This window comes from Enhydra lutris, unplaced genomic scaffold, assembly GCF_002288905.1.
Source record: "Enhydra lutris kenyoni isolate GAN:26980312 unplaced genomic scaffold, ASM228890v2 scaffoldscaffold21, whole genome shotgun sequence".
Classification (NCBI taxonomy): domain Eukaryota; kingdom Metazoa; phylum Chordata; class Mammalia; order Carnivora; family Mustelidae; genus Enhydra; species Enhydra lutris.
Window position 1 is genome coordinate 33,271,780 of NW_019154105.1, and position 19,941 is coordinate 33,291,720.

Below are 19,941 nucleotides of genomic sequence, written 5' to 3' on the forward strand. Positions count from 1 at the left end.
GCATGCTCATTTCTTGTTTTTTTTTTATAAGAACATAACGTGCAAATCATGACCATCACTAGAACACAGTTATCTTGAGCCCTGCTCTACCCTTGCTGATGTTCCACGAATCCTGGAAATACATTTTCTTTGTTCTAATCCCAGCCTCTGACTCAGAGCCAAGTGGTCTCTTCATAAATATGCATTGATCATTGATCGCCTGGCAAGAGTATTCCTGTAGGGCAGGGCCCTGATTAGCAAATGTTACCTGCAGGAGGCAAAGGAAATACCACAAATGGAGATAAGATGCTACTAGTAGATTTCACTTTTTCTTGAGGTTTGGGAATAATCACTTATCTCTGTGGTCAAGCCTCCTCAGATCTCTCCCTGCAGGATCTGAAAGCAGCTCACGTGAAAGGCCTCCATGTAAGGTCTCTCTTCCACTGGGAGCTGGACCAAGAGCACAAGATGAGGGAAGAAGCAATTTGCTTCTAACTTAATTTATTCCTTTCTTACCATTTCAGCAGCTCACCAGAATCTACATAAAACCTCACATCCTAACTCAATGATAAGATCAGCAAATGTATATATACCTCTACCATAGTGGTCTCCATACTTGTTAGCATAGACCTCGGTATAAAAAATAAGAGGTAATTAAGTTGTGACGATCTCTAGGATACGAAGGAAATTAAAATCTCGTCTATATTTATGGATTTTTAATATTAGGACATTTCCTAATATATTTCAGGTAAAACTACTGCACCCAACTTCCTGCAGGTTTGAGTAAAAGCAAAAACCCGAAACAAACCAAACCAAAAGTGATTTTTGAACCACCTGGCCCAATAGTTAAATTTATTGCAATTCCGGAGCTTTGTTGGGCTACAGAGCACGCGCTGGCGGGACGCACCGGCCCACTCGCAGGGGTTCCAGACGCACCCAGGCACCAGCGGCAGGAGGAGCACTAGCTCCGGGGTGAGCCCGGCCTCAGAGCCTGTTGCTCGCGGGCCAGACGAGGAAGCAAGTGCAGCTCAGGCGGCGGGGGCTGGTGGCCGCCCGGAGAGGCTAGAATTCCACCCAGGCGGCAAACTCGCGCTTTCCTTCCATTGCCTGGGCTGGAACTTAACCCTTGGCGTCCCAAACCCTCTCGCCCTTCGCCGGCCCACTCAGACCCAACACTGCTTTCCAGACCGCGGGCAACTCCATTGTTATTACAAGCCAGAGGGTAGCGGGAGGGGACACGGGGAGATGCACGCGCCGAAGCACCCCTTCCCCTCTGGTCAAGATTTAGGAGAGTCAGAGTGGTGTTGACGAAGGACAAGCCAAGCCGCAGCTGCGAGGCGGAGCGAGGGCGCCCAGCCGGGAAGAGGAGGCTGGGAGCTGCCCACCCTACACCCTCAGGAATGGTACGGCCCGGAGCGGGGCGGGGAGGAGGAGGTTCTCCCGGGTCTCTCCCCGCTCCTCTCCCGACTCCGCCGCCGCGCTGCCGCGGGAGCGAGTAAGCGCGCGCCCCGGCGACCCCTCCCCCAGCGCCGGCACCCCAGCTCCTCCCCTCGCCGAGCGGCCCCCTCCGCGGCTGCTGGGAAGCTCGCCTAGCTCTGCGGACGCTGCCACCTTCGTAGCCTCTTCCTCCTGCCCCGGCGCGCGGGGGCCGTCCAGCGGCGGCGCTGCCCTGGGTGGGCGACGGGGCCCGCGCGGCGGCTGAGCACTCGGCGCCGCGCAGCCAGGTCTCCAGCCTGCGCGGCGCCGTGACAGGTGCAGAGTCCCGGCTGAGGCTCCACCTGCGGCGGTCGCCGCGATGCCCACCATGCGGAGGACAGTGTCGGAAATCCGCTCCCGCGCGGAGGGTGAGTGGCCGCCGCAGCGCGGGGCTGTGCGCGCAGCGCGCACGGGGGTGGCCCGGGGCCAGCTTGGGGTCGGGCCGTGTGTGTATTAGGGAAAAGATGTGCCGTCCCACCTCTTCCCCTAGGTAAGTCTGGCGGTCGCGCCTGGTCCGCGGCAGACCCTTCTCTCTGCGTCGCCTCCAGTGCACTGGCAGACCCCTTTCCGGCTCTAGATCCCCGGATTTGATGTCCTCGGTCGGAGCCCCAAGGCTTGCTTTACACCGCAGCGTGACCATTCGGTTCCTGTCACCGAGCGCTCTCGTCCTGCCCACCGCCCTTCCCACTGGCGCACAAGCCTCCGGGTCTCCGCTCGACTTCTTCACCCTAGAGAACAGATCCCCAGCCCGCCTCCCCCGCCTCCAGCACCCACCTCTTTACAGCCCCCACACCAGGGCTCCCCGAGGAGCGGAGTATCTTTCCCAGATGCAGGAGCCTTTGATCCACAGCCCCTTGCCTCTTAGAGCGTGAGGAGCCTTAACTGGGGCTGGGTGCTCAGCGGGCTCTGTGCATTACAGTCTCTGCAATTCTCCTGCAGTGGAGTCTCACCCAGCTTCCATCGGAGATTTTGTTTTTGTTTTTGTTTTTTGTTTTTGTTTTCCTTTTACCTGAGATCCTCACTTTGGCCAGCTGAGCTGACTTTTTAGCAAGGTGGAAGCTGTCCCCTTTGCTCCACCCGGGGCCAGCTGTTGAATGGCTACACCTGTCAGCGCTGAGCAACAGATGTCCGAGGGTATAGTAAGTAAGCTTTGGGAGGGCCGAGGCACCCTCTTCGGTTTCTCTGAGAAGCCCTCGGCATTCTTGCTGGCAAGTGATGGTCACTCGGAAATTATTTCTTGATGTTGCTTATGGCAAAGCCAAGATTGTATATATCTAGATATTTGTTTTCTTGTTTTGCTGTCCCACAGACCAGCACTTGAATCCTGCAGAGTGGAATAACATGTTTTCGAGAAATAGCCTATCTTGCCATCATCCCTGGTCTGCGCCCTCCCCCCACCCCATCCTTTAATGTGAGGCAGGTGGGAAAGTGGTTTTAGTAAAAAGATACAGCAGTTAGGAGAATAGAACTCCCGGGCTTGCGACAGGCCATTTTATTGTTTTTCCTCTTTAGAGTCTTGATGTTAAAAATACGGGGACATTGAGTTCTAATATCTATGGTTTACTGATTACAGCAACTAAATGAAACTGCTGTGAGTAGGTGTCTCCACAAGTCACAACTGACCTGTGGCCTACACAGGAATTTAGTACATATTTCTTCTTTGTACTGTAATGAAAAAAGTATATAAGACATTACAGTTTTAGGTAAAAGGTGAATAAATGATAGTGTTATTTTTGAAATGTACACAGTAAACAATTCATTCTGTTTTGTTTTATAACTCTTAGTGAAATGGATAGACTGTTTCTAATCACTACCTGAGTAAGCCATACGGGTGATGAAAATATAGTAGTAATAATTGGGATTGTTTTTTCAAATAGCAGTCATTGATGAATCCTATATTGTGAGAAATGAGGAAGAGAGAAAAGACCAGAGAACAATGCAAAACCTGTGACATAGGAGAGGACTTTTTTAGTATTAAAAGGCTACGGTATTGTTTTTGATTGTCCCATGTATTTTTCAAAACATTTTCTGAAAGCCTGCCTTATGGAATCTTACCACACTCCTGCAGATGAGTGAAGGTGGTCTCATCTAATAGTTGAAGGAACTGTGGCCCAGGTGGTTGAGGTACTTGCCCAAGGTCAAGTAGCTAGTTCAATGACACGTTTTGGATGTAGTGCTCTGGCAAAATAAGGACTGTTTTTATTTAATCTTTGTATTCTCTGGGCATCTAGCACAGTGTCAGGGTCATAGTGGAGCTTGGTGAATGACCCTTGCCTCCCATATTGGTTGATTTCAGTTTATTATGTGCTCAGTATTTTGCTCAGGACTACGGTGAAGACAACATAAATAATGACTTTGTGAGCTGGAGATATGGCTCACTGCCCACCCTGCCCACACTTTTTTTTCTTTTTTCTTTTTTTTTTTTTTTTTAAGATTTTATTTATTTATTTATTTGACAGAGATCACAAGTAGGCAGAGAGGCAGGCAGAGAGAGAGGAGGAAGCAGGCTCCCTGCTGAGCAGAGAGCCCGATGCGGGCCTCGATCCCAGGACCCTGAGATCATGACCTGAGCTGAAGGCAGAGGCTTAACCCACTGAGCCACCCAGGCGCCCCCACACTTTTTTTTCTTAAGGAATATTCTCCTTGGACAGCTCCTGCTGCCTAAAGGGCCTTGTTCTGAACTGCAACCCCTTTGGCTCGGCTGATGAGGGAGTAGGATGGGCTCATGACTCAGGGGCAGACACTCCATAGTGGCACAGACACTTGTAACCTCGTGGTTTGGCTCAAAAAGCTTCTCTGTGGCAATCCTCTGTCTTGAGGAAAGAGTTAAGCTTAGAGTGGGAGGGTGAAAATTGAAGCAGAAAGGGGCAGAGGTGAGTAGGGTAGTAGAGAAGAGAGGAGCCGGCTCTAATGGGTCACGTGATTGCTGACATGAGGAAGCAGGAACTATGGTGAAGAGAGAAAAATAGGGGAGAGAATGCATTAGATGGAGAGAATGGGGCAGAGACACGGATGCTGAGAAGGGGTAGCCCGACCTTGGAAACCCTCCCTCCCTGAGTTTGCTAGTCCCTGTTCCCAAGTACTGTTAGAATAAGCTCTTTTTTCCCTTGAAGTGACTTGAATGGGTTTCTGTTCCTTGCAGCCAAATTGGCCAAATGCGTGGCTGTTCTGTGTGCAAGTTATTTACATCCAAATGGGGGCTTTATGAAATAAAGGAATAAATAATCTAGGAGAGGATATTATTAATAGAACATTGTGCTTGCTATGGGTGACAGAGATCCCATTGGAGGTCAGGACATAGAGCATGAGGCCTGGTCAGGGAACACTTCACTGAGAAATAATTTGGGATGAGTGCTTCCCAAACTTTAAGGTGCACAGAACTTATCTGGGGATCTTGTTAGGTATAGATTCTAAATCTGTAGGTCTGGGGCTCAGATAATGCTAGATGGCTCTGGTCTTCAGGTGTGAGTAGCACACAATATCCAAAGGGTATTGTTTTTTTTTTTCTTTTCTTTTTTTTCTTCTTTTTTTTTTTTTTTTTTTTTTTTTCAGTAGTTGGGAGGGTATTGAAGGTAAAGAGTAACCAATTGAAAAAAAAATCGTGAATGTTAACATGGCTTATTTGAGAGATTTTAAGGAAATTGGCCAGGAGCAGAGAGAAACTTGGAAGGAGTAAAATATAAATTTGGATAGGTAGATTCCTGCTAGATTACAGGCCATTTCAAATGCCAAGATGAGTCATTTGATATAGAATCAAGTATTTGAAGATCTTAGAGTTTGTCTAATCCGTTTCTCATTCAAGCATGATGCCAGTGCATAGTATCTAACAGGCCCAGTTAGGAGCCAAATCATCATAGGGGAATGACGTCCCCAAAGAAGTATCTTAGAAAGATACATTCTGGATGTTGGATGTTTTGGACAGAATGGCACTGTAGATAGACTCCGGCATTAAGGAAAAAAAAGGAAAAGAAAAAGTCTAGTAATGACAAAGGCCAGGAGTAGTTTTGGAGTGGAGCAGTGAAAATGGAAAGGGAGGAATCACAGATTATTTCTAAGTAAAATGTAAACTCAGGTGAGCAGTATCCCTTGAGCTCCGGTAAGTACTCTTCCTAGTACTTGGGATTCATCAGTGAATAAAATAGAAAAGGCCCAGCTCTGGAGGTCCTTACATTTTAGTGAGGCAAGAGACCAAACACAATACATTAACAAATACAGAATTTGTTATGTAGTAAGTACTATGGGAAATATAACAAGAAGGTAGTGCGTTAAGGTTGGTGGATGGATTCCAACTTTAAATAGATTGGTTAGGTTGGCCTTCACTGAAAAAAGACGTGGAGGAAATGAAGGAGTTAGCCTTGTGAAGATCTAGGGAAAAAGTGTTCCAGGCAGAGGAAACAGTCACAGCAGAGATCCCCAAGTCAAGAGAGTCAGGAGGGTTAAAGGAAGAGTGTAAGGGATAATAGTAGGAAAGGAGTTTACAAAGGTCATACCATAGGACATAGCAATATAGGACAGGAGACAAATGGATAAAATGAAAGGAGGTTCTCAAGGAGTAATTTTAAATTTTAATGTTTGTAAGATCTCAGGTATCTCATTAAAACTGTAATTTCCTGAGTTACTCATAAAGATTTTCCTCATTTAGGACTAGGAATCTACATTCTTAATGAACTTGTTAGGATGTTCTGGTATAGATGAAACAGATTTTGAGGAACTCTGCTTTAGTCTTAAAACTGATTGGGAAAAATCTATTAAAAGATAAGGAAATTGAGAAGGAGGGTCAATACAATAAGAAGTAGGAATTGTGGGATATCCAAAAGGACGTGTTTTGATGATACTTAAACTTGGAGGTTCGATGTGGGCAAAATCAAAGAGGAATCTTTAGTTCAGAAGTAATAGTTGAAACCCTGATAGTAGATAATATTTTCCAGAAAGCAAAACAGGATAAAGCAGAAAGCTAAGAATTCTGAATTTCTTCATTTTTACCCTGGCTGAATCAAATGGATCTCTCAGTACAACATTAGGAGTGCTAAAAAGAGGGACTGAAATTACGGTGGTTTACACACAGTTTTTCATCCTAGTATGGACGTAAGCAGTCTACGTCAGCAATGCTCAATTCATGAAGTCAGAAGGGACATTGTCTCTCTGCCTTTCTGCTTCAGCATCTTCCATGAAGTCATAAGATGGTTGCTGGACTTCCAATCATCATGGAAAAGCTCCATATAGGGAAAGATAACACACAAAAAAACCAAAACCAAAACCAAAAACAAACCTAGAAAGATGAAAGACCAAAGGATTTTCCTGGAAGTACCACACAAAGACTCATCCTAATTTTACTTTGGCTTCCATCTGCAAGGGAAGCTGGGAAATGGAGTTTTCTAGCTGGGCACATTACTCAATGTTTTATTACTTAGGGAAAAAGAAAGAATGGCTGGTGGATGGGCAGCTAACAGACACAATCGCCATCAGGTATTCAGATTGTTAAAGGCTCTTGCTTGCAATAAAGGAATATTCTAGAACTTATAATTTACAAAATAGTAAGCATTAAATTGTTCAAAACTAAGGAAATGTACACATACATGTCCTAAAGTTTACATTTTCTTCTGCCTAATATTATACTGCTGAAATGTAAGACCTTCATTTGATTGTGTGAAATATGTGCTAAGTAATAAATTTAGTTGTTTCAGGTATTGTTTTTCTAAACCAGTCTGTATAAATGACAACTTTAAAATGTTTGTAATTTTACAGAATGTTATGTTTTATTTACTTAAAAGATAACAAAAGAAGCATTCAGGTAGTTTCTGTAAGAACTGTTAAAGGGAAATTTGGGGGAGTTGGTTTCATTTGTCCAGGTAAAAGATGACTAAGATTATTTGTTCCTTTAACAAGCATGTTTTATTCACCGGCTGTGTGCCAGCTAATTTTGGTGACAGGACAGAAAGGTGTGAATGAAGGAGATCCCCAAGGAAATCTGGAGATGGGTTAAGGATTTATAACTGACATGGCATTGTGAGAGAGAGGGTTTATGAGCATAGTGATACTTTGTGTAATTAATATTTGAGAATCCCCAATACATGTCATTTCACTTAGTGTAATTCTGGAGATATGAAGTGTGGCAGAACCAAACTGTTTTAGCGTTTTCTAATCTATAGACTGTCATTCACGTTTTCATTGTATTATTTCAAAACCAGTGAGAATTGAATCATGAGCCTACTTTACAACCACAGAAGTTTGCGTGATCAGAGTATACTTTTGAAGTCAGTGAAATGTTTGCTGCTGGGTTTCTAGTCACAGAGTTTCATTAGAATGTAAATATTATAAAGGCAACAGTTTCATTCTTCATTAGTAACTGGAGCCCGCATCTTTCAAAGCTATTATTCTGTGGATTGTAAACTCCCTAAACTAAATACAGGATTTTTGTCTGTTTTATACATGGCCCCCACTGAGAACATTGCCTGGAATGTAGTAGAAGCTCAGATACTATTGAATGAATAAATGAATCTTGTGATCTAAGAGGTAATAGGATCTAGAGATGCCTCACAGTCACACCTACAAGACACCCTCCTCCTGGAACCTGAGCACCACAATGGGAGCAATTTACAAAAACAAAAAACAAACAATGTGAACAACGATCTGTTTACTGCTGTTCTCCACACTGACAGCTTGCCTGACATGGTGGCCCTCCATGTTTGTCAGAAAAATGGCTAACTCTGAACTTTGCTCTCTTGATTGCAGAAGGGTAACGTTGCTCGTTGGAAAAAAACGCATACTGCAAAAGGTGTCAAGAAGACAGTAACAATCACCCCAAACTATACCATCCAAATAAAACTACTGTTAACATTTTAGCATATATCCTTTCCAACTATTTTTTAGGAGATGAGAAATAAGTTTATTAAGTGAAATGAGATCATACTCTATATAATTTTTAATATTTTTTTTCTCCTTAGCATTTCATGGGCATCCTTCTATCAGATACAGATTTTTGTAAACTGCATGAAGAATGGTATTTTGCTGCCACTGTTTATAGCTTCTGCCTAGAGTTGAGCCTGGAACTTAGTAGGGGCTCAATACAGTTTGTTGAATACATAGATCTTTAATTTTATGAAAGCTTAGCATTTTTATGTTAGTATATAATTTTAAGGACTCTTATGTGACATTTAAGGCATGTAAATCATTTCAAGGTTTTAAAAAACGATTCTTGGATAAGCATTTTTAGAGCTATCTGTATACTTTTCTGATTATTTCTTTGTAAAAGGCCCCCAGGAAAGGGATTTCTGGATCAAAAGTATGTACATTTTAAATGGCTGTGATACATATTTCAGAATTGCTGGAAAGACTATTTATACTAATTCATACAACCACTGAAAGTGAACAAGAGTACCTATTTCTATATCTCTTCTTCAACATTGGATTGCCATCTTTTTTCATCCTTTTAAATGTACAATGCCAAAAATGAATCTCTAAGTTTACATCGCTTGCTTCCAGTTATTAGGTTGAATATATTTTTGGTAAGTTTAATGATTTTTAATATTTTCCAAATAGTTTATTCATGTTCCTTTATGAAGTTTGATTTGTATTGAATTTTAAGAGTTTCTGATATGTTAAATTCTCTGTTTATAATTTACCTTTTAACTTCTGTGTTGTCTCGTGTATATACTAATTTTCATAAACATTTTTAAATTAAATTTTTTTGAAGGATAGTTGACATACAATGTTAAATTAGTTTCAGGTGTGCATCAGACTGATTCAACTTCTCTGTATGTTATACTCTGCTCACCTCAAGTGTAGCTACCGTCTGTCACCATACAGTTCTGTTACTAACACAATTGACTATATTCCCTATGCTGTACCTTTCATCCCTGTGATTCATTTATTCCATAACTGGAAGCCTGAATCTCCCACTTACCCTCACCCATTTTGCCCATTCTCCCACTGCACCCCTCCCCCGTGCCCTCTACAACCATGAGTTTGTTCTTTGTGAGTCTGTTTCTGTTTTTTGTTTCTTTGTTCATTTGTTTAATTAGACTCCACATTTAAGTGAAATCATATGTTATTTGTCTTGGACTTTTTTTACTTAGCATAATACCCTGTAGTTTCATCCATATTGTCTCAAATAGCAGATTTTCCTGATCTTAGAGGAGAATACTTCGACTTTTCCCCATTGAGTATGATGTTAGCTGTGGGTTTGTCATATATGGCCTTTATTATGTTAAGGTATTTTCCTTCTAAACCCACTTCGTAAACAGTTTTTATCATCGATGGATGTTGAATTTTGTCAGATGCTTTTTCTGCATCTTTTGAGATGATATGGGTTTTATCCTTCGTTTTGTTAATGTGATGCATCGTGCTGATTGATTTATGAATATTGAACCATTCTTGCATGCCTGGGATAAACATCACTTGATCATGGCCAATGATTCTTTTAATGTATTATTGAATGTGGTTTGCGAATATTTTGTTGAGGGTTTTTGCATCTTTGTTCATTAGGGATATTGGCCTGCAGTTCTCATTTTTTTAGTGTCTTTGGTTTGCGTGTAAAGGTAATGCAGGCCTTGAAGAATGAATTTGGAACCTTTCCTTTCTCTCTTTTTTGGAATTGTTTGAAAATAGGTGTTAACTCTTCTTTGAATGTTTGGTAGAATTCACTTGTGAATCCTTTAGGACCTAGAGTTTTGTCGAGACATTTTTGATTACCAATTCAATTTCATTATTAGTAATAAGTCAGTTCAGATTTTCTATTTCTTCCTGATTCAGTTTTGGAATATTATATGTTTTTAGGAATTTACCCACTTCTTTTAGGTTGTCCAATTTGTTGGCATATAACTTTTTGTAGTAGCCTCTTATTTTTTGTATTTCAGTGAAGTTGGTTATTTTCTTTCATTTCTGATTTTATTTGATGATGACTCTTGATGAGTCTGCCTAAAGGTTTATCAATTTTGTTTATCATTTGAAAGAACCATCTCTTGGTTTCATTGAAATAGAGACTAAAAATGTAGAAAAACTTATTTATTTCCACTCTGATTTTTATTATTTCCTTTCCTTTAACTCTGGGCTTTAGTTGTTCTTTTTCTCATTTCTTTAGGTATAAAGTTAGATAGTTTATTTGAGATTTTTCTTATATCTTGAAGTAAGGCTGTAAGATTATAAACTTCCCTCTTACGACTGCTTTTGCTGAATTCCAAAGATTTGAGACTATTGTTTTTTCATTTGTCTCCATGTATTTTTTTTTAATTTTCTATTCAATTTCTTCATTGACATATTGGTTATTTAGTAACATGTTATTTATCCTCCACTTGTTTGCATTCTTTTCTCATTTTTTTTTCTTGTAATTGATTTCTAGTTTTATATGGTTGCAGTCAGAAAAGATACTTGATATGATTTCAGTGTCCTTAAGTTTATTGAGACCTGTTTTGTGGCCTAACCTGTTATCTATCTTGGAGAATGTTCCATGTGCACTTGAAAAGAATGTGTATTCTGTTTGTGAATGGAATGTTTTATATATATATATTTGTTAAATCCATCTTGCCTAGTGTATCACTCAAAGCCATTGTTTCCTTATTGATTTTCTGTCTGGATGATCTATCCATTGATATCAATGGACTATTAAAGTCCCCTACTATTATTGTACAACTGTCAATTCTCCCTTTATTTCTCCTTTTATGCCTGTCAGTATTTGCTTTATGTCTTTAGGTATTCCTGTTTTGGGTACTTAGATACTTATAATTGTTATAGCCTCTTGTTTGACTGTTTCCTGTATCATTACATATGCCCTTCTTTGTCTTTTGTATCCTCATTTTAATGTCTATTTTGTCTGATATAGGTATTGCTACCTTGGCTTTTTTTTTTTTTTTTTTTTTTTTTTTTTTGTCTGATTTATTTTTTCCTTCCTTTGTTTTTTTTTTTTTTTTTTTCTTCTTCCAGTTGCATGGACTATCTTTCCCATCGCTTCACTTTCAGTCTGTATGTGTTTTAGGTCTGGAGTGAGTGAGTCTCTCATAAGCAGCATACATATAGGTCTAATTTTTTTTATCCATTCTATCACCCTTTTTCTTTTGATTGGAGCATATAGACCATTTACATTTAAAGTAATTATTGATAGATGTGTACTTATTGCCATTTTATTAATTGTTTTCTGGTTATCTTTGTAGTTTTTCTCCTTTCCTTTCTTCTCTTGCTGTCTTGCCTTGTGATTGATGACTTTCTTTAGTGTTTTGCTTGGCTTCCTTTCTCTTTGTGTGTGTGTGTATCTGTCATAGGTTTTGGCTTCCGGTTACCATAAGGTTCATACATTCTGAATATATAGCAGAGTATATTAAGTTCATGGTTACTTGAGTTTGAACATATTCTGAAAGAACTCCATTTTTACTGCTATCTCCACGTGTTATAAATATGTTGTCATATTTTACATCTTTTTTTATTTTGAGAATCCCCTTAACTAATCTTTTAGATATAATTGATTTTACTACTTTTGTCTTCTAACCTTCATTCTGGCCCTAAAAGTGGTTGCTCTATTACCTTTGCTGTGTATTTGCTTTTACTTGAAAAATTTTTCCCTTTTGTAATTTTCTTCAAATTATGGCCTTTACCTTTCCATTTAAAGAAATCACTTTACTATTCCTTCTAAGGCCAGTTTAGTGGTGATGAACTTTAACTGCTGCTTCTCTGGGAAACCATCTCTCCTTCAATTCTGAATGATAGATAACCTTGCTGTGTAGCGTATTCTTGGTTGTGGATTTTTTTCCTTTTAGCATTTTGAATAGATCATGCTACGTTCTTCTGACCTTCAGAGTTTCTGCTAAAAAATCAGCTGATAGCCTCTTGGAGTTTCCCTTCTACCTAATTGGCTCTCTCTTGCTGCTTTTAAGATTCTCTCTTTATCTTTAATCTTTGACATTTTAATTATTGTGTGTCTTGGTGCGGACCTCCTTGGGCTCATCTTGTATGGGGCCTTCTGAATGTCCTTAGACCTAGATGCCTGTTTCCCTTCCCAGTTTAGAGAAGTTTTCAATTATTATTTCTTCAAGTAAGTTTTCTGCCCTTTTCTCGCCTCCTTCTGAGACTCTTATAATGTTAATATTAGTACTCTTGATGTTGTCTCAGAGATCCCTTAACCTATCTTCATTTTTAAAAATCTTTTTTGCTCTTCAGCTTGTGTGCTTCCCATTACCCTATCTTCCAGATCACAGGTCTGTTCTTCTGCATCCTCTAATCTACTCATGATTTCCTCTGGTGTGTTTTTCATTTCCGTTATTGTATTCTTTAACTCTGATTGGTTCTTTTTATGTTTTTTCTCTCTCTGTTAAAGTTCTTACTGAGTTCATCCACACTTCTCTCCATTCTGGTCATATCTTTATGACCATTATTTGAACTCTTTATCAGGTAGGTTGCTTATATCCTTTTTTCCCCCCAAGATTTTATTGATTTGTTTGACAGAGAGAGAGAAGGAGAGCACAAGCAGGGAGAATGGCAGACAGAGGGAGAAGTGGGGAGCCCAATGCAAGGCTCAGTCCCAGAACCCCAGAATCATGACCCAAGCCAAAAGCAGATACTCAAACCACTGAGCCACCCAGTGCTCCACTTAGCTCCTTTTCATTTAAATTTTTTCCTAAGGATTTTTTCTTGTTCTTTCATTTGAAGCATATTTCTGTCTCCTTATTTTGTTTGACTTTGTGTATCTGTTTCTATGAATTAGGCAGAACAACTACTTCTCCTAAACCTAAAGGAACTGCCTTGTGTGGGGATGTCCCCGCTGTGGACTCAGTGTGCCTGGTGGCTTTGGTTGGCTGACTGGAGCTATAGCAGGTGTGGGCCGGGGATCCTGGGGCATCCTGTGCAGGGGTTGCTCTGGTGGGGTACCTAGAGCTGAAGTGGGTGTGGGTCAGGGTGGTCTAAGGGTTTCCTGTGCAGAGGGCACCCTGGCATGATGGCTGGAGCCCAAAGCAGGTGTGGGCTAGAAAGTCTCAGGGTGCTCTAAATAGGGAGGACCTTGGTGAGACAGCTGGAGCTGAAGTGGGTGTGGGTTGAAGAGTCCTGCAGTGCTCCATGTAGCTCATGCCCTAGTGAGGAGCTGGAACTGGATCTGTGTGGGCCTGGAGTGTTCTGGGATGCTTTGCCCCTTTGTGTGTCCTTGGCAAGATGGCTGGAGTTGTAGTGGGTGCGGTCCAGGGGTGTCCCAGGGTGTACCGCATCGGACCCCCCTTTGGTGGGATGCTGGGGCTAGTCAGCCAGGGGCCCAGGTTTGCTGAGGCAACAGGCCAGCCAGGGTGCCCAGACCCTGCTTCTATCTGCCCTAACAGGGTGGAGGGGAACATAAACAGTGGCACTCCCCAGACCCTCTGACTCTGGAAAGTATTGCACACAGCTGCCTTGTGGTTTAGCACATTTCTGGGGCTGGTTCCTTTATGTTCTAGTTGCTCTGTTAAACTGTGGCTGGAGGAAGTTAGTGGCCCGTGCTTGCTGAGGCAGCAGGCCAGCCAGGGTGCCCAGACCCAGGGCTTGTCCACACTATCAAGATGGTGGGGGAATATAAATAGGGCTGGTGGTTGCCAGCCCCACCGACCTAGAGAGAATTCCAGCAGATCCCCTCGTGAGTGCTTAGTAGATCTACTGGTTCTCTTAAAGGCAGCTCTTTTCTGTGCCCTAGGACAGATGAATCTGCCTATGGTCCCTCAGTACTGCAGTTTGCCGTGTTAGAGGTGGGGTTCCCAGTTGTTACCATGTGTCTGTCCCTCCTGCCACCTTCTATATTGTTTCTCTATCATTTATCACACAGAAGCTGTTTGGTCCATCTCTCATTTCCTCAGGAGGAATTATTCCATAGGTAGGTGTAGATTCAGTGTGTCCATGGGGGAGGTGAGTTCAAGGTCTTCCCACGTTGCCATCTTGGACTCTTCTCTGTATCCAAGTTAATTTTTGTGATGTGTAATCTTTCAGTTTTGTCATTAAAATTTCTGCTTTAATGTAATATTTCTCATTTCGAGGTAATGATAATTTTTCACTTACATTTTTCTTCCAGAATTTTGAGGGTTCAACGTAAACCCAGTTACATGGGTAATTCCTGTGGGGTTTATTTTGTTGTGAGATGTGAGGTAGGGATCTAATTTTATTTTCTCTCAAACTATAATCCACCTGAAATGATAATCATATATTTAATACTATGTTCTTCTTGTACTGCTTTGGGGTATTTCTTTTATAGATTAAATTGATCTATATAGTCGAGTCATTTCTGGAAGCAATCTCTCTCCCCTTTCTCTGCCCTCCCCTCTCTATTTTCGTCTTTTTTGGCCCCTAGTATCAAATTCCATTACTGCAATTAAGAACTATCCTCTTATCTATCCTACTCTCGCTGCTCTTTTATCTAAATTTTTTTTCTGTTTATTTTTCATGTTCATTTCTCCACTTGAACCAATGAATGAATCACTTAATCAAATTTAAAAAAAATGTTGAGATATTTATTGGGATTACATTAAGTTTATGAATTTAATGAAAGAATGAATTGACATCTTTCATATGTTAAGTCATTGAAGCTTAGTTTCTTTTCTGCATTTACTGGCATTTCTTTCCTGAGCTGGGTAGAGATTTCTTAAAATAAATTCTGTCTACTTTAATTATTTTTTCATAGATGATTTAAATTTTATGATGATATTGTGAATAGAACCTTTCTATGTTATATGCTCTTGTTTGGCTATCAGCACATGTGAGGTGTTTCATTTTTGACATTGTCCACCAGTCTGAATTCTTTCCTTTAACATAGTTTTTCAGTTAATTATCATCTTTGTAAGTTTTCAAATTATACTGTGTCATGAAACAGGGTGTTTTTATTTTTATTATTTTTTAAAGATTTTATTTATTAGAGAGAGAGAGAGCACACATGGCAGGGGAGGGTCAGAGGAAGAAGCAGATTCTCAAAGTGGGACTTGATCCTGGGACCCCAGGATCATGACCTAAGCCAAAGGCAGTCGCTTAACCAACTGAGCCACCCAGGCGCCTGAAACAAAGTATTTTTAAATGAGGTTTTCGATTAATTAGACTTAACTAGATATATTTCAATTATGCTATTTTTTCAGCAAGATTGGTTCATTTTTATCTGCTGAAGTATTGTAGACTCTGTTCCAACATACAACTTTTAAGATTTCATACAGGAGCCTGTAAAGAATAGCTGAGATGATACTCATCTGCTGAGAGTATAGATCAGAATTTAGACCAACCAGAATTTAACTAGTGATTCCATGGAATCTGTTCACATCAAATTGGCATTCCTATCAGAAATCAACTCCAAGAGAAATAGAATGTGGGCTACAAATGCTAGAAAAATATGAAGTTTTAAATATTCTAGTAGCCACCTGAAAAAAATGCAAAGAAACTGGTCAAATTAATTTTAATAATGTATTCTTTCAATATATCCAAAATAGTTTTACCATATTGCTGATATTAAAAGTTAATGAGATACTTTGCTTTCATTTTTTGTAGTATGTTTCTAACTACTGTGTATTTCATATTTACAGCCCATCTCAATTTGGACTAGAATCATTTTATGTTCTCAGTTGCCACACGTGGCTAGTGGCTGCTGTTCTGGACCGCATAGATGTAAATTATCCCTCCACCTTGTGTTTACATGTTAGGATTTACTAGCATTAAAAATATATGTGTGGCTATGTCTTTCTCTTAAATAGAGATTTAAGCCTTCAGCTTCCTTCCTTACGATGACAGGTTGTCACGGATGTCCTCATAAAACCTTGTTAGTGCTTAAATGATACTGCTTTTGACATGCCCTTGTGGCCATTCAGAGATTTTATGTAAGTACATCGTGGCATCTTTTGGAGCTGTCGTTTCTGTTTGTTTGTTTGCTTGCTTTTTAAGTTCTCTTTTTAAGTAAATTTGGTAAACAAAAACCATCCTGCCTTGCCTTCCTATTAGTTTGCACTTAAATGTGAACATGTAATGTGAGCACATAGCAACTTCGAGTCGTGTGCTTTTACATACAACGTTGCCATCACTTGTGTTCATCTAAGGGGACTATAGAACTTGGCTTTGTTGTCACTGATGCAACTAACTGGGCAAAAGGAAATGTCTGTTTTAAATCGAGCCTCTGTTCATTATTTCGTGTGAACCATTGTTGAAGATGACTGCTCTTGATCCATCTGGGGTTGTGCTGAATGGGATCGGATGAGTCAGGTAACAGTTTAGGTAGAGAATGTTACTAAGAAGGCCAAAGCTAGCTTCCATTATAGACCAGGAAACCACTTTAGTGGACCAGACCGACTTAGAATACGAGATTTGTTTTAATGAGGGAAGTAAACAAACAGTGAATGCAAGGGTGAATCTGAGAGTTGGTTTATTTCGACACCGATCTAGAATAATTTCCGTAATTTGCTTGGATCCCCATGCTTAACTGTGATCCTCAGAGAAATCCAACTTGGTATAAAGGAAGTCCCCCTCCAGCATCTACAGCCCATCTTTCCCCCTCATCTCTCCCTCACCTCAGTGTCGACTCAGCCCTGCAAACCTTAAAGCTCGGAGATATTTAAGGAGCTCTGACTTAGCACTCTAAGGATGTGGTAGGAATCACCCCGTCACTATTTCCTTGACCCTGAGTGTCACAGGATCTCAGAGCTCCTGAACAGGGGCTCTGCCTTACTCTGGGAGAGGAGACCCTCTCCCTGACCATAGCTTGGACTGAAGGACTCTGCCCTTGTGAGCAATTCTGATGCCAAGCTAGGCCTGCCAAGGTTTCTGAATATCATTTGCTTTCACTTTCCCCACTGTTGCTCTTGGCCAGCTGTCTGGACAAACTTGTTGCTCCATGTTGGGGCTCTTTGATTCTGGGTGTACCTATTGTTCATGACCAATTTTCCTGGATCTCTTGCTCTGCCACTGTATTGTCACCCTCATGTCTGTGACTGGTTGACCCTTTCCAGTTCCCCTTCTAGTCTGTCTGTATGCTTTTTTTCTTTTTCATTTTTTTTTATTTTTTATTTTATTTATTTATTTATTTATTTTTTAACCGAGGCCATGTCCTATCTCTGACCAAAGAAGTAAACCAGATCCTGGTGTATAGATTTTACCCAAATTACTATGGTGCTCTATTCCTTAAGCTCGAGTTCATTCCACCATCAACGCCAGAATGGTTTGTGATAGGTGTTCTCAGGTGAACTTAACTTTTGTAACTTTATTTTCACTGTTACAAATAATGGTTAGGGAGAGGACATAAAGAAGAATGGTTCTGTCTGCCATCTTTTGTGCTAAGTGTGTCCAATGTGGTCAGACAGGGGGAAGCTTGTGTAATGTGAATTGTTTTGTAACCCTGTTGTGTACGTCAGTGGTGCTCAGCCCAGGTTGCACAGTGAATCAAATTGGGAACTTCTGAATCATACCAATACCTGGACCTATCCCAGAGCAGTGGAATAAGTCTGCTCCATTGGGCATAGGGACCAAGCACTGATACTTGGTATCTCCCAGGTAATTCTCAAGTACAGCAATGCTGGAAAACACTGGTGAGATTTTTGAATTTTTTACTTTGCAGAGAGAATGAGGAATAGAGTGAATAAAGCCATCTAGGTTGTCAGCCAGAAACCAAGTGCAAGTGGATATTTTGGTAAATCTTTTGTCTATTACTCAGTTACCTCATGGGTCTAATTATACTCCTCTTGCTTACCCTTCTCAAAAATGGTAAAGTTTCCAAGATGATACTCAATTATTAGATTTTGAAGACTTTCTTTAAAATTCTAAACACTTGAAATAAGTCAAGCAGAGAGTCAATTATCATATGGTTTCACTTATTTGTGGAGCATAAGGAATAACACGGAGGACATTGGGAGATGGAGAGAAGGGAGTTGGGGGAAATAGGAGGGGGAGACAAACCATGAGAGACTGTGGACTCTGAGAAACTCAGGGTTTTGGAGGGGAGGAAGTGGGGGGCTGGGTGAGCCTCGTGGTAGATATTAAGGAAGGCACGTATTGCGTGGAGCACTGGGTGTGGTGCATAAACAATAAATTTTGGAACACTGAAAAAAAAATAAAATTAGATTTTAAAAAAATTCTAAACACTTAATTCAGTATAACCAAATGACGAGTAAACACATCTAGTGTATTTTTAGCTGGTGTTATATCTACTCTGGGAGCGTGATGAATTTGAGACATTCTGCAGTGTCATTACTTGTTCTTTTGCTAACCTACTTGCTTTTGGTATGTGGTAGTAATTAATTGCTTTATTCAGCCTGTATTTGTAGGGATATATGTAATCATTTGCACCCAGAAGAAATACCTTAATGATCTGGTAAGTCTCTGAAACCTCTGTGGCAACTTTATGTTAAGGAGTTTGTTTTTCTCCCGTTTATAATTATTTTTTTCCTTTTTTGAAATATTTTTTTTAAAGATTTTATTTATTTGACAGAGAGAGATCACAAGTAGACAGAGAGGCAGGCAGAGAGAGAGGGAGGGAAGCAGGCTCCCTGCTGAGCAGAGAGCCCGGTGCGGGACTCGATCCCAGGACCCCGAGATCATGACCTGAGCCGAAGGCAGCAGCTTAACCCACTGAGCCACCCAGGTGCCCCTTGAAATATTTTTTTAATTTAAATTTCTGTCAGTAAACCTACAGTGCGATATCAGCTTCAGGTGTACAACATAGTGAATCAACACTTCCATACAGCTTGTGGTGTCCATCCCGACAAATGTGCTCCTTAATCCTCTGTTTAACCCATCCCCCATCCACCTGCCCTCTGGTAACTCTCAGTGTTTTCTCTATAGTTAAGAGTCTGCTTCTTGGTTTGCCCCTCTCTTTCTTTTTCCCTTTGCCTGTTTGTTTTGTTTCTTAAATTCCACATATGAGTGAAATCATATGGTATTTGTCTTTCTCTGACTTATTTTGCTTAGCGTAACACTCTCCAGCTCCATCTGTGTCGTTGCAAATGGCAAGATACCATCCCTTTTATGGCTGAATAATATTGCATTGTGTGTATACACCACATCTTCTTTACGCACCTTCAGTTGGTGGACACTTGGGCTGTTTCCACAACTGAGCTATTGTATGTATTGCTGCTATAAACATCGGGGTACATGTAATCTTATGGATTCATATTTTTGTATTTTTTGATTTATCCCACCATGATGTGAAGTTTTTTATAGGTTAAGGTACAGAAAATGAAAACTTACCACAAGTCCTAATTTACCTGCTTTCTCTGGTTGCTGAGAGGAAACTCATTTTTGAGACTCAAGTTAGCCTGTGGGGTTTCTCTGTGACCACATGCATGGGGCTGAGTGTCTGGCTGCAGGATGTGATTCTTTCAGATTCTGAGGATTAGAAACCAAGCTCCACGTGACTTGGAGCCTGTCCGTTGTGTCCAACCAACAATTGTGTGATTGTTTTTTTGTTTTTTTGTGTTTTTTTTTTTTTTTAATAGCTCTCTTCTATCCTTACTGTTTTTACCTTTAGACTTGGCTTTTTTTTTTTTTTTTTTTTTTGTTGTTATTTTTTTTTTTTCCCATATTGTT

The 19,941-nt window shown here is 40.7% G+C and overlaps 1 protein-coding gene across 3 annotated transcripts in view; it reads left to right on the forward strand.

Moving 5' to 3' along the window:
- Window positions 1–1,674: 1,674 nt before the first annotated feature.
- Window positions 1,675–19,941, forward strand: part of LOC111149090 (ATPase phospholipid transporting 8A1) — a 233,220-nt gene continuing 214,953 nt past the window's right edge. For all 3 annotated transcript variants that reach the window (XM_022506004.1, XM_022506005.1, XM_022506006.1), the window contains exon 1: window positions 1,675–1,823. In XM_022506004.1, the coding sequence (XP_022361712.1) occupies window positions 1,775–1,823 (49 nt within the window). In that variant the 5' untranslated portion in view covers window positions 1,675–1,774. The remainder of the gene's footprint in view (window positions 1,824–19,941) is intronic.